The sequence below is a fragment of the Triticum aestivum genome, chromosome 4D (genome assembly GCF_018294505.1).
Source record: "Triticum aestivum cultivar Chinese Spring chromosome 4D, IWGSC CS RefSeq v2.1, whole genome shotgun sequence".
NCBI lineage: Eukaryota > Viridiplantae > Streptophyta > Magnoliopsida > Poales > Poaceae > Triticum > Triticum aestivum.
The window spans coordinates 46,837,140-46,847,601 of NC_057805.1; the positions used below are offsets into that span (position 1 = coordinate 46,837,140).

The 10,462-nt window shown below is 43.5% G+C and overlaps 1 protein-coding gene across 1 annotated transcript; it reads right to left on the reverse strand.

The window, feature by feature from the left end:
• Positions 1 to 829: 829 nt before the first annotated feature.
• On the reverse strand, positions 830 to 2,975 carry LOC123099558 (protein CUP-SHAPED COTYLEDON 2). The gene is made up of 3 exons (XM_044521695.1): positions 2,729 to 2,975; positions 1,708 to 1,973; positions 830 to 1,563 (listed from the first exon to the last, which is right to left on the reverse strand). The coding sequence occupies exons 1-3, from the start codon at positions 2,880 to 2,882 to the stop codon at positions 1,084 to 1,086; spliced, it is 900 nt and encodes a 299-aa protein (XP_044377630.1). The 5' UTR covers positions 2,883 to 2,975; the 3' UTR covers positions 830 to 1,083.
• Positions 2,976 to 10,462: the final 7,487 nt, after the last annotated feature.

A 10,462-nucleotide genomic window follows, 5' to 3' on the forward strand; every position in this document is an offset into this window, starting at 1 on the left:
ACTCACGTGAGCTGCTACAAGCTCCCTGCCAGTGCTGCCAGGTGGCGCTTTTCCGTGCACTTTCTGTCCATGCTTATGCTGCTACAAGCCGGGGAGTGATGCTACAAGGGGATGACCATTGCGCTAGGTCGGTGACTGCTGCTAGTAGAGGAGGTCACTGTGACGGTGGGCGACGACTGTGCTACGAGCTCACCGGGGTCATAACATAATCGCTGGTGCATAGGAGGTCACCGGTGCTCCAAGCTTGCATGTCACAACAACACCACTGCTGTGATGTGGCGCACACGTGTTGCAAGCTGGCTGGGGTCGCACCATACCCGCTGTTGTAGAGAGGTCGTCGGTGCTGCGATGGTGGGCGACTCCAGTGATGCGAGCTTGCGGGGTCACAACATACCCGCTGCCGCAAAGGTAGTCATCGGCGAAAAAGGGCAATGCCAACTATAATGAGGGTGATGTTAAGGTGGCGATGGCTACAATCTCGGTGTTGTTGCACGGGGCGACTACAATGTCAGTGTTGTTGCATGGCGGCGTCTGCAATGTTGGCAATGCTGTGATGAAGTCCGACGGCGTAGTGCCGAGACATCGGCCGAGGGCTGCAAGGCGACCAGTACGTCGTCCGTGTTGCAATGGGGGACCACAATGATGTCTGTGTTGCGATGAGAGCCAGAACATCGTTTGCGTTGCAATGGCTGACTGCGGTGTCGTCCATGTTACAATGACAGTGATATGATATGATCTAGTTGCTCCAAACAGTTGTCGACCTGCATGATCTTTGCAAAATATCAGCCGGCCAGCTTGTAGCGGGGGCCTCATGTTAAAGTCATGTTACTGTCGGTGAAAAAGACACTTCCTTTTTTTCATTTCATAACAGATGGACAAACATACAATGTTTGGTACAGCTTAAGAGACATAGATCAACCGAACCCACGAACTTGTCTAGTTAAACTTTTAATTGATTCTGACCCATGGGATTGTCCCATTTTTAACTACAAATGTATCTTAGATAATTTATGACCACAATTTTTGTAGGGTTATATAACAATATTACTTTTCCTTATTATACGCGATGAACCGATGAATTGATCAGAAGGTTCTCCATGTGGACTCGTGCATTTCCAGCTGCGGCGGCTGCTCGCACTCCATGTCCACCTTCGCCATGGCGTTCCCGAACAAGGCATCACCGCCGACGTCTCTCGGCAGCTGGCTGCACCCGGCGAACGGCGCCAGCGCCTTCTGCATGGCGGGGTTGGCAGAGAAAACGGTGCCGAGCAACCCCGGCGCCGCCGCAGCAGCCCAGGGGAGCATGGCGGCCGCGCCCTGGTTTGCTGCCGCCAGCCAGTTCATGTACGCGCCCATGTCGATCCGGTGGCCGAAGTTGTCGCCGGGTGCGTTCGCGCTGGCTGGGGTGAAGCTGCCGAGAATGGAGGAGACGTCGATCTCCCCGAGCTCGCCGAGGGAGGCGTGGGCGTCGTTGCACGGGGAGTCCATGTCGGGGCTGTCCTGTGGGTGCCTCATCTTCACTATCTGGCTCTTCTTGAACACCCTGCACACCACCCATTCCTCCTTCGAAAACCAAAGACAAAGGGAACATTTCACACAACCATATTAGTAACAATCTAGTTCAAGCTTAGAATATTTGTTGCAACATTTTTTATAACAAGTTGCAGAAATTAGCATGGCCTAATTAAGAGATGTGTCTATGTATACCTTGTTGGGTTTGTATGGGAACTTGTTCTGGATCCTGTACTCGTGCATGACCCAGCTGGTCTTCTCGCCCTTGGGAGCCCTGCCTCCGTAGAAGACTAGGGTTTTCTTCATGCCGACGAGCCTGCCGCCGTGGAAGATCTCCTTGTCCTTGCCGGTGGTCTTCCAGTAGCCGGATTCGGTTGCCCGGTTCGTGCGGATGCCGGTCGGGTATTTCCGGTCGCGCATGCTGAAGAAGTACCACTCTTTCTCCCCCATGCTAGCTTTGCCTGCAGACGTATATCCGTCAATATATTTTTGAGTACACGTACATCCATCAATTGGCGACCAATGTACGTAGGTCGTATGGGCCGGTGTATGCCAACTTGACACTGACAAAGACGACAAGTATTAGTACGCTTAAGTAACTACCATGTAAATCTAGAGTAGTGTGTACATAATAGTGACGGCCTGAATATGTGCATCTTAAGTAACATTTTCTTTAGAAAAGGAGAAAGACCCCCGGCCTCTGCATCCGGACGATGCATGCAGCCACTTTATTAAATATTCACACAAGACCTTACAAAATCATACAATAGTAAGACTAAAGCCACCGTCTAGGCAACATCTGTCGCTACTCCTATCCAGTTGATGTAGGGATGCTGATAGTCTGGGCCTAATACCAAACAGACCTCGCAGCCAAACCTAACATCTAAGACCTGAGGTCCCAACCAGGACGCCTGCCGGGTATGGGGCACCCACCAGTCCGGCGCACTCCTAAGCCAGGACGGTGCATCTTAAATAACTAGGTCAAGGCATTAGAAGTCTCACCAAATCGAGAAAAAGAGGGAAGCCACAAGTAGACAAGATGGTCGAAAAGCAATTGGCACTAGTTCCGTTTTAATTTGCACACAAGAGTGAATGGCCAAAAAAAACAAAAATCCAGGAACAAGCACAAATTCAAATCAGGTGTCTTTCCCAGATGGTACGAGTGAATGTGCAACGGGAAGGAACTAGCTCGAACCTCGAAGTACCAAACACTTACTTGGAAGGTCCCATGGCTCGCACTTGTTGAGATCGACGTCGGCGATGGCGCGGGTGGCGAAGGAGAAGTCGGAGACCTTGCGGCTGAGGTAGTAAGTGATGAGCTCCTCGTCCGTCGGGTGGAACCGGAACCCCGGGGGAAGGCCCTCCTCCATCCTGACCTTCGATCCCGGCGACACCCGCTGGCCCTCCGCCGGCCGACTGCACAGTATACAGTCCAGCAGCAGGAGCAGCTCAGCTCAGCTCAGCAGGCAGTGCAACGATCCATGGCAGAAGGAGAGACCGTGTGCTTATATACATCATCAACAAGGGCGCACATGTGTACGTGAAGACAAGAAAATGGAGTAATTAAAGTCACTCTTGTTGCACATACTTCTAGAGCCCCTGTTCGAGGTCTCAACAACCACGGCCGGGAAAGGGACGGGGAGGATTATTGGCGACGGCGACAGGGCCGGATCCGGGGAAAAGGTCGGAGGAGGAAAGATCCACCCGTCGATTGCACGCGTGGGGACTGCATGCATGGGTGTCTCGTGTTTTCCGGCCAACTCCAACCACTCCCCACCCACCGGAGCTAGCCACTTCTCCGGCGAAACGGCGACACGGCCAGCCCTGTAGCCAGCTAGGCACGGCGACGTGACATGAATAACTAGAGTTTCTTAGTGGCAACGAATTACGACACTGTACTTGGGTCGATGAGACGATTGGCACGCAATCAGGCAGACGATTGTCGTCGGCGCTACACGTACGTACGTGTGATCGGCTTGCACTCTCGCACGTGTGAAAGTGACTGGTGGTGAATCAAGATGCGCTATATATCGTACGTCTAGATTGGTGGTTGCGGTGCAGGAGGGTGGTCGTGGGGAATATATTCTTCATCGATCATGCAGGTTTGATTATGCCCTCCCGACGTACCGGTTGGTTAATTTCCGGAGCCGATCCAATTAAGAATGTCAAAAGATGCAAGAAAGTGGAAACAAGGTAAGAGAAAGGAGGAAATGTGACATGCTAAAATTTCCCATCGAGTAGGAGTATACTTTTGGAACCAATTGTCATCTTGTCATCGAGTAGGGGTTTATCCTCCATTTTGAAGAAAAAAACCTTTGTATAAAAGATCCCTAGGCAAAAGAGAAATATAAGTGAGTCATTTCTGAAAATTTTAAAATAAGTCATTCTGAAAATTTATAATGAAGTAGCCGGAATTTCCAACGGTTATATAAGAACACACACCATTTCTAAGCTTTAAACTAGGAACTTTGCTTTGCTACACCCCCCTAAAAATGCTTACGAATTTCAACGCATTAAATGTGGAGATTAGAAGGTGCCCCTCCAGTCAAGAAGGATAATATGGTCTTTTGTATTAAAATCAATTTATTCAATACATTTGATCTGAAGGCTAGTATGGCGATAGCCTTTTTAATTGGTTCTTTACGATAACAGTTTGGGAATAAGCAAAGAAAAATATATATGAATTTTTTTGCATTTATTATTTTTAACAGTGTAACCCCTGCCTTGCAAAAGGTTTTGTGAAAAATGTTGTAACCCCGTGCTTTCGGCTTCGTGCTAAACTTTTCAGCACTTTGATGAAGAAATGAAAAATATGGTGGGGCTCCCACCCCCTCCCCCTTGGCTTCCTCAAAAGAAATTATTTTTAACAGTCATTTACTACTCCTCTAGAGCTTTGATACAGTTGTTGGATGTGTTTGGTTGTCTGCTCGATGCATGGTCATGGCCGCCATGCAGCCTGAACCTTTGGTCGTGTTGTCCTTGTAGCTCGGTTAGTGGCAGAGTGCGATTAAGGGGCTGTTCGGAAACCCCCCAGCTCCTAGAAATCCTGAGAGTTGCGGAGCTGGTAAACATCCGCTCCACAAATTTCAACTACGACTCCACCTACTCCGGGAGTGGAGCTGGGGAGCGGAGTATCTCCGAACAGGGCCTAACTCGTGCTGCATGGTGGAGCCCAGTGCCTCGAGCAGGAGCTCTCCACGGTGGGGAGTGATTGCTCTAGCGAGCATGACTCTGCGCACAAGGAGAAGCAAGAAATGGTGCTAGTGCATGTTTTGGTGGAAATATGCTTGGTTTGGTTGGAAAAATGGTGAAAAAACACCTTCGATTCAGATTTCAAATTATTAATACTAAAAAAATTGCTCGTGCGTTGCAACGGGAGAAAAGAAAATAGATTTCTTGAACCTGACGTAATTTTGCGAACTCATAATACATTTTATTGTGGTCATGAGTGTGGCTAGTCTTACCCTCTGTTCGGGTTTATTGGGTCCGTTAGCAAGGGAGAGGCGTCCGTTCCTATTAGGCCCTCCTGTCCGACTACCAAGAAAAGTTTAATTAGATACGGTGCATGCAGAGAAATTAGCGTTGCGGGGCAGCATTATCAAGGAAATGATTAATGCATAGACGTTGCATGCGTGGAGATTTGACGCTTCCGTTGCAGCTCCATCCACTAGTCCTGCATAGAATTAATTCGTAGACATTGCATGCGTTGGCTCCAGAGGTAAAGATTGGTGTAAAGCACGCAGGATTGTGGCTGCATAATTATCCACAATAAACGACGTGCCACCATTGATACAATCTCCCTAATGCATAGTATTATGTAATATTTTATTTATTGCCATGCATGGCACATACTACCTCCGCCCTGGTTTATTAGTCCTCCTTGTAGTTTGGGTCAAATTTTGACCTTTGATTTAACTATCAAAAATAAATTGTATATTCTAAGAATAGTATCATTGAAAACCTCTTTCAAATATGAATCGAACAATATAAGTTTTATGACATACAACTTATAATTTGTTAGTCAAATTTACGGTCAAAGTTGGGCACGAAATACGAAGGGGACCAATAAACCCAGACGGAGGTAGTAGTAGCATAACATTTATTATAAATCGGTATTATGATATGATACTTAACCCTCTCTCTTTCTTCATTTAATTCTATGACACTTCATCAAAATTGCCTAGTTAACATGCATGATACCAGCTATGATACTACAATTACAACCAGCCTTACTCGAGAAATTAATATCTAAAGTAACGTGCATGAATAGGAGACTGCCTTGGTCTTGCCGATTCGGTCAGCGGGCCTAAGGCTAGTCGTAGTGGGGAGTATCATATACGGCTGGTTGTAATGGGAGTACCATAGATAATATCATGCATGCCAACTAGACAATTTTGACGATGTGTCGTAAAATTAAATGAAGAAATAGAGGGTTGAGCATCATATTATGATACTGTATCATAATAAATTCTATGCTACTATATGTCATGCATGACAATAATGAGACCACCTAAGATACTAGTCTATGATACTATGCATTACCGAGGTAGTATCATACACTAGTATCATATGCATGATACCAGATATTCCAAGAGAATTTAGCTATGAAACAAAGACGTCTTGTATCACACAAAGTCAAAAAATATGTCGAATGCACCACATACCAGTTGCCCTGACCATGAATTGGCACACATATTTGTAAATACAAGATGAATGCATATATAGGGCATGTAATGTTATCAGAGGATAAAATATACCCAAAGATAATATGTGCATGAGTAGAGGGGGTGGCCAAGCAATGGTTGAGCTTGCACCAAAACCAAGAAGGTAGAAGCATCAAAAGATGCATAATTAATCATCGTCATTTAAATACTTTATATATCACTATTAATTCTACACAATTGTAGAAATGATGTGGTAGTGGCGGTGTGGGTTAAGGGTGGGGGTGTTGGGGGCATTGCCCCCCTCATGCCCCACCCCCAATAATGCTTGACAAGTTCTTCCAAATGCAGTTCAATACATCGGAAATGCAAGTAGCTGATGGTACATTGTACAAGGTAGTTATATTGGGTCGAACAATCTGTAGTAAACCAATAGCGACATAGAATGAACTAAGTCAATGTAGACTACTCAACTTTTGTTGATGGAAACAAATAGATTTATGGATTTTGAAAATCCTATATGATAACTCAGTAGCAAATCTTGTACTAAGAGGTAGTTTACTAAACCACTAACTTTAGTTTCTTGTCTTCCCGTGTTCCTAAGCCAGGCAATGCAACACTAGCGACTCCACCTGTAAATGTAGGTCTAGAACAGTTAGCCTATAGGAAACCACTAACTTTAGTTTCTTGTTTTCCCGTGTTCCTAAGCCAGGCAATGCAACACTAGCGACTCCACCTGTAAATGTAGGTCTAGATAAATGTGTTGTAGCATCCTATTGGCACAATCCGCAAAACATAGTTTCGTGAACAAAAATGAGGAGTCTATACTGCCGATAATCACTAACACTGAAGTTGTGCAAGTAATTTTGCATGTAATGTTAAGACTTGTTAACTTTATTTCCGCAAAGAAGGAAAAATACCTAGTAGAAGTAACAAAACAAAGTTCATCATTAATGCCGGTGAATAGACATGCATATAAAGGGAGCAAAACCCTTATCTATGACCACAAATCATAAGATTTTTTTTCTTGTACCTGAAGCAAATTAGGTAGGTCGTGTGTTGCATATTATAGCTAATAAAAATATGAATAATCTCACCACATTAACAAATGGTTCATATGCTCCATCTGCGTGGTATGCCAACATTGTTCCTGAATCCACAAAGGTAAAATGTTCGAGTGATGGTTCAAAGAATGAGATGTCAATGCAGAGAGTTTTCCATTTATTGTTATACTCACTAATTTCAATTGGTAAGACACCCATTATTTCATCAATAAAGTTAGGGGATACAACACGAACATTATATGGGGAGGGGGCATTGGCCCCCTTACCCCTAGTGAAGCTGCACAAGTTCTTCCAAGTGCATCAAATCAGAAAGGTGGTAACTTATGGAGTTCTCAGCCTAGTGGCCAACAACTGGTCGTCAAACTAGAAAAAAAAGATTTGATCTTGCAATCATAATCCATACAAGCTAGCCAGACACATGTTCCAAGTTATGGACAATAAGCTTTTCCACTAACACAATATCTGCTTCAAAGCAATCCAATTGTTAATAGAAAAAGAAAAGATTCGATCATGCATTTTAGTTCTTAAGACAATAGCTGGAAAAACAGATTTTTGCATTTTGAAGATCACATATGGCAACTGAGCAACGAATATTGTACTAAGAGTTGGTTTACTAAACCTCCAAGTATTGCTACTTGCCTTCTCGTGTTCTTAATCATTTTCAACGCAAGGCACCGATGACTCATCCTATAAATGGAGGCGTAGAAACTATTAACCAGATAGGAAACCACAAAGTAATTAAACACTGTACATAATGCTGACAATTATGTGGTTGCCAAATAATGTTGACACCCTCTAGAAAAATGTATTTACAAGAACGAAAATGAGGAGTCAATATGGTTGATCAGCACAAACAGTGAAGTTGTGTAAGTAGTTTTTCGCAAAATAGTTAAGAGTTGTTAACTTTCTTTTCGTAAAGAATGGAAACATATGTATAGGGGTGCCGAGTGTCGCCCGATCCTCCCTGCACCACAGTCAAAATTAATCGCATTAGTTATAACTTTCCAGGTAAGATTTATCTTAGTACAATCTAATTATCTACTTATGCAGGACTACCGTTTGCATCCCTACTTGCGTAACAAAACAAAGTTCACTATTAATCCTAGTGAACATACATGCAGATAACGGGATTGCAACCCTAAGGTGTGGACACAAATCATAAGTCCAGGAGCTATCATTTACTGGTGCTTTGTGCCAATAATGTTGCTATGTCTAGGTAAATGAAAATTATCATGCTAAAATTTCAACATTTTTTGTAATTTTGAGTTTTTTAAAATGCAAAAGGCAAACTAAGGAAAAGTAAGAACTAACTAAGCAATATAAGTAATTAGGATGTAAAATAATTGAGTGTAGAACCTATGACTGCAACAAGAGCTCCAAGACAACAACTCCAGAAATCCTTTTGCTAGTGATATTCCTAGCTTATTGCTACTTCTTGAGCTTGCGTTGGTTTTTCCCTTGAAGAGGAAAGGGTGATGCAGCCAAGTAGAGATAAGCATTTCCCTCAGTTTGAGAATAAAGGTATCAATCCAGTAGGAGACAACGCACAAGTCATCGAATACCTGCACAAACAATCAAACAAACTTGCACCCAACACAATAAAGGGGTTGTCAATCCCTTCACGGTTACTTGCAAAAGTGAGATTTGATAGAGATAGATAAATGGTAAAGTAAATATTTTTGGTATTTTTGGTTTATAGATCGGAAAGTAAAAGATTGGCAAAAGACTAAATCGGAAACTAATATTGTAGATCGGAAACTTATATGATGGAAAATAGACCCGAGGGCCATAGGTTTCACTAGAGGCTTCTCTCAAGATAGTAAATAATACGGTGGGTGAACAAATTACTGCCGAGCAATTGATAGAAAAGCGCAAAGTTATGACGATATCTAAGGCAATGATCTTGAATATAGGCATCACGTCCGTGTCAAGTAGACCGAAACGATTCTGCATCTACTAATATTACTCCACACATTGACCGCTATCCAGCATGCATCTAGAGTATTAAGTTCATAAAGAGCGGAGTAATGCATTAAGCAAGATGACATGATGTAGAGGAATTAACTCAAGCAATATGATGAAAACCCCATCTTTTTATCCTCGATGGCAACAATACAATACGTGCCTTGCTGCCCCTACTGTCACTAGGAAAGGACACCGCAAGATTGAACCCAAAGCTAAGCACTTCTCCCATTGCGAGAAAAACCAATCTAGTTGGCCAAACCAGACCGATAGTTCGAAGAGAATTACAAAGATATCAAATCATGCATAAAAGAATTCAAAGAAGATTCAAATAATATTCATAGATAAGCTGATCATAAATCCACAATTCATCGGATCTCGGCAAACACACTGCAAAAGAGTATTACATCGAATAGATCTCCAAGAACATCGAGGAGAACATGGTATTGAGAATCAAAAAGAGAGATATATATATATATATATATATATATATATATATATAGAGAGAGAGAGAGAAGAAGCCATCTAGCTACTAGCTATGGACCCGTAGGTCTGTGGTAAACTACTCACGCTTCATCGGAAGGGCAATGGAGTTGATGTAGAAGCCCTCCATGATCGAATCCCCCTCCGGCAGGACGCTGGAAAAGGCCCCTAGATGGGATCTCATGGGTACAGAAGGTTGCGACGGTGGAAAAGTGTTTTCGTGGCTCCCCCTATTGGTTTGGGGATATATGGGAATATATAGGCGAATAAACTAGGTCAGGAGGTGCACGAGGGGCCCACAAGGGTGGGGGCGCTCCCTACCCCCTATGCGCGCTCTCTGTCCTTGTGGCGGCCTCATGGCTCCTCTGACTTCATCTCCAAGTCTTTTGGTTGTCTTCTGGTCCAAGATAAATCATCGCGAAGGTTTTATTCCGTTTAGACTCCGTTTGGTATTCCTTTTTTGCGACACTCAAACACAAGGAAAAAAACAAAAAACTGGCACTGGGCTCTAGATTAATAGGTTAGTCCCAAAAATAATATAAAATCATATTAATGCATATAAAACATCCAAAACAGATAATATAATAGCATGGAACAATAAAAAATTATAGATATGTTGGAGACATATCACTTATCTTTATGCCTTGTGAACATAGTTGTTCGGCCATGAAAACCAAGGGTTTGAAGTGAGTAGCAAGTACTATCAAGTAAGAGCCAAGGTTATCAATCCAATGGGGCACTTGAACTGAACTAATGATCAACACATGCAGACGATTAGAT

What these genes read in the sequence shown, in the direction of transcription:
- LOC123099558 (XM_044521695.1), bottom strand. Translation starts at nt 2,882, where the DNA reads ATGGAGGAGGGCCTTCCCCCGGGGTTCCGGTTCCACCCGACGGACGAG. An exon ending in CGAGCCATGGGACCTTCCAA is followed by an intron (nt 1,974 to 2,728) that starts GTAAGTGTTTGG and finishes ATACGTCTGCAG; the next exon opens with GCAAAGCTAGCATGGGGGAG. An exon ending in TCCCATACAAACCCAACAAG is followed by an intron (nt 1,564 to 1,707) that starts GTATACATAGAC and finishes TGGTTTTCGAAG; the next exon opens with GAGGAATGGGTGGTGTGCAG.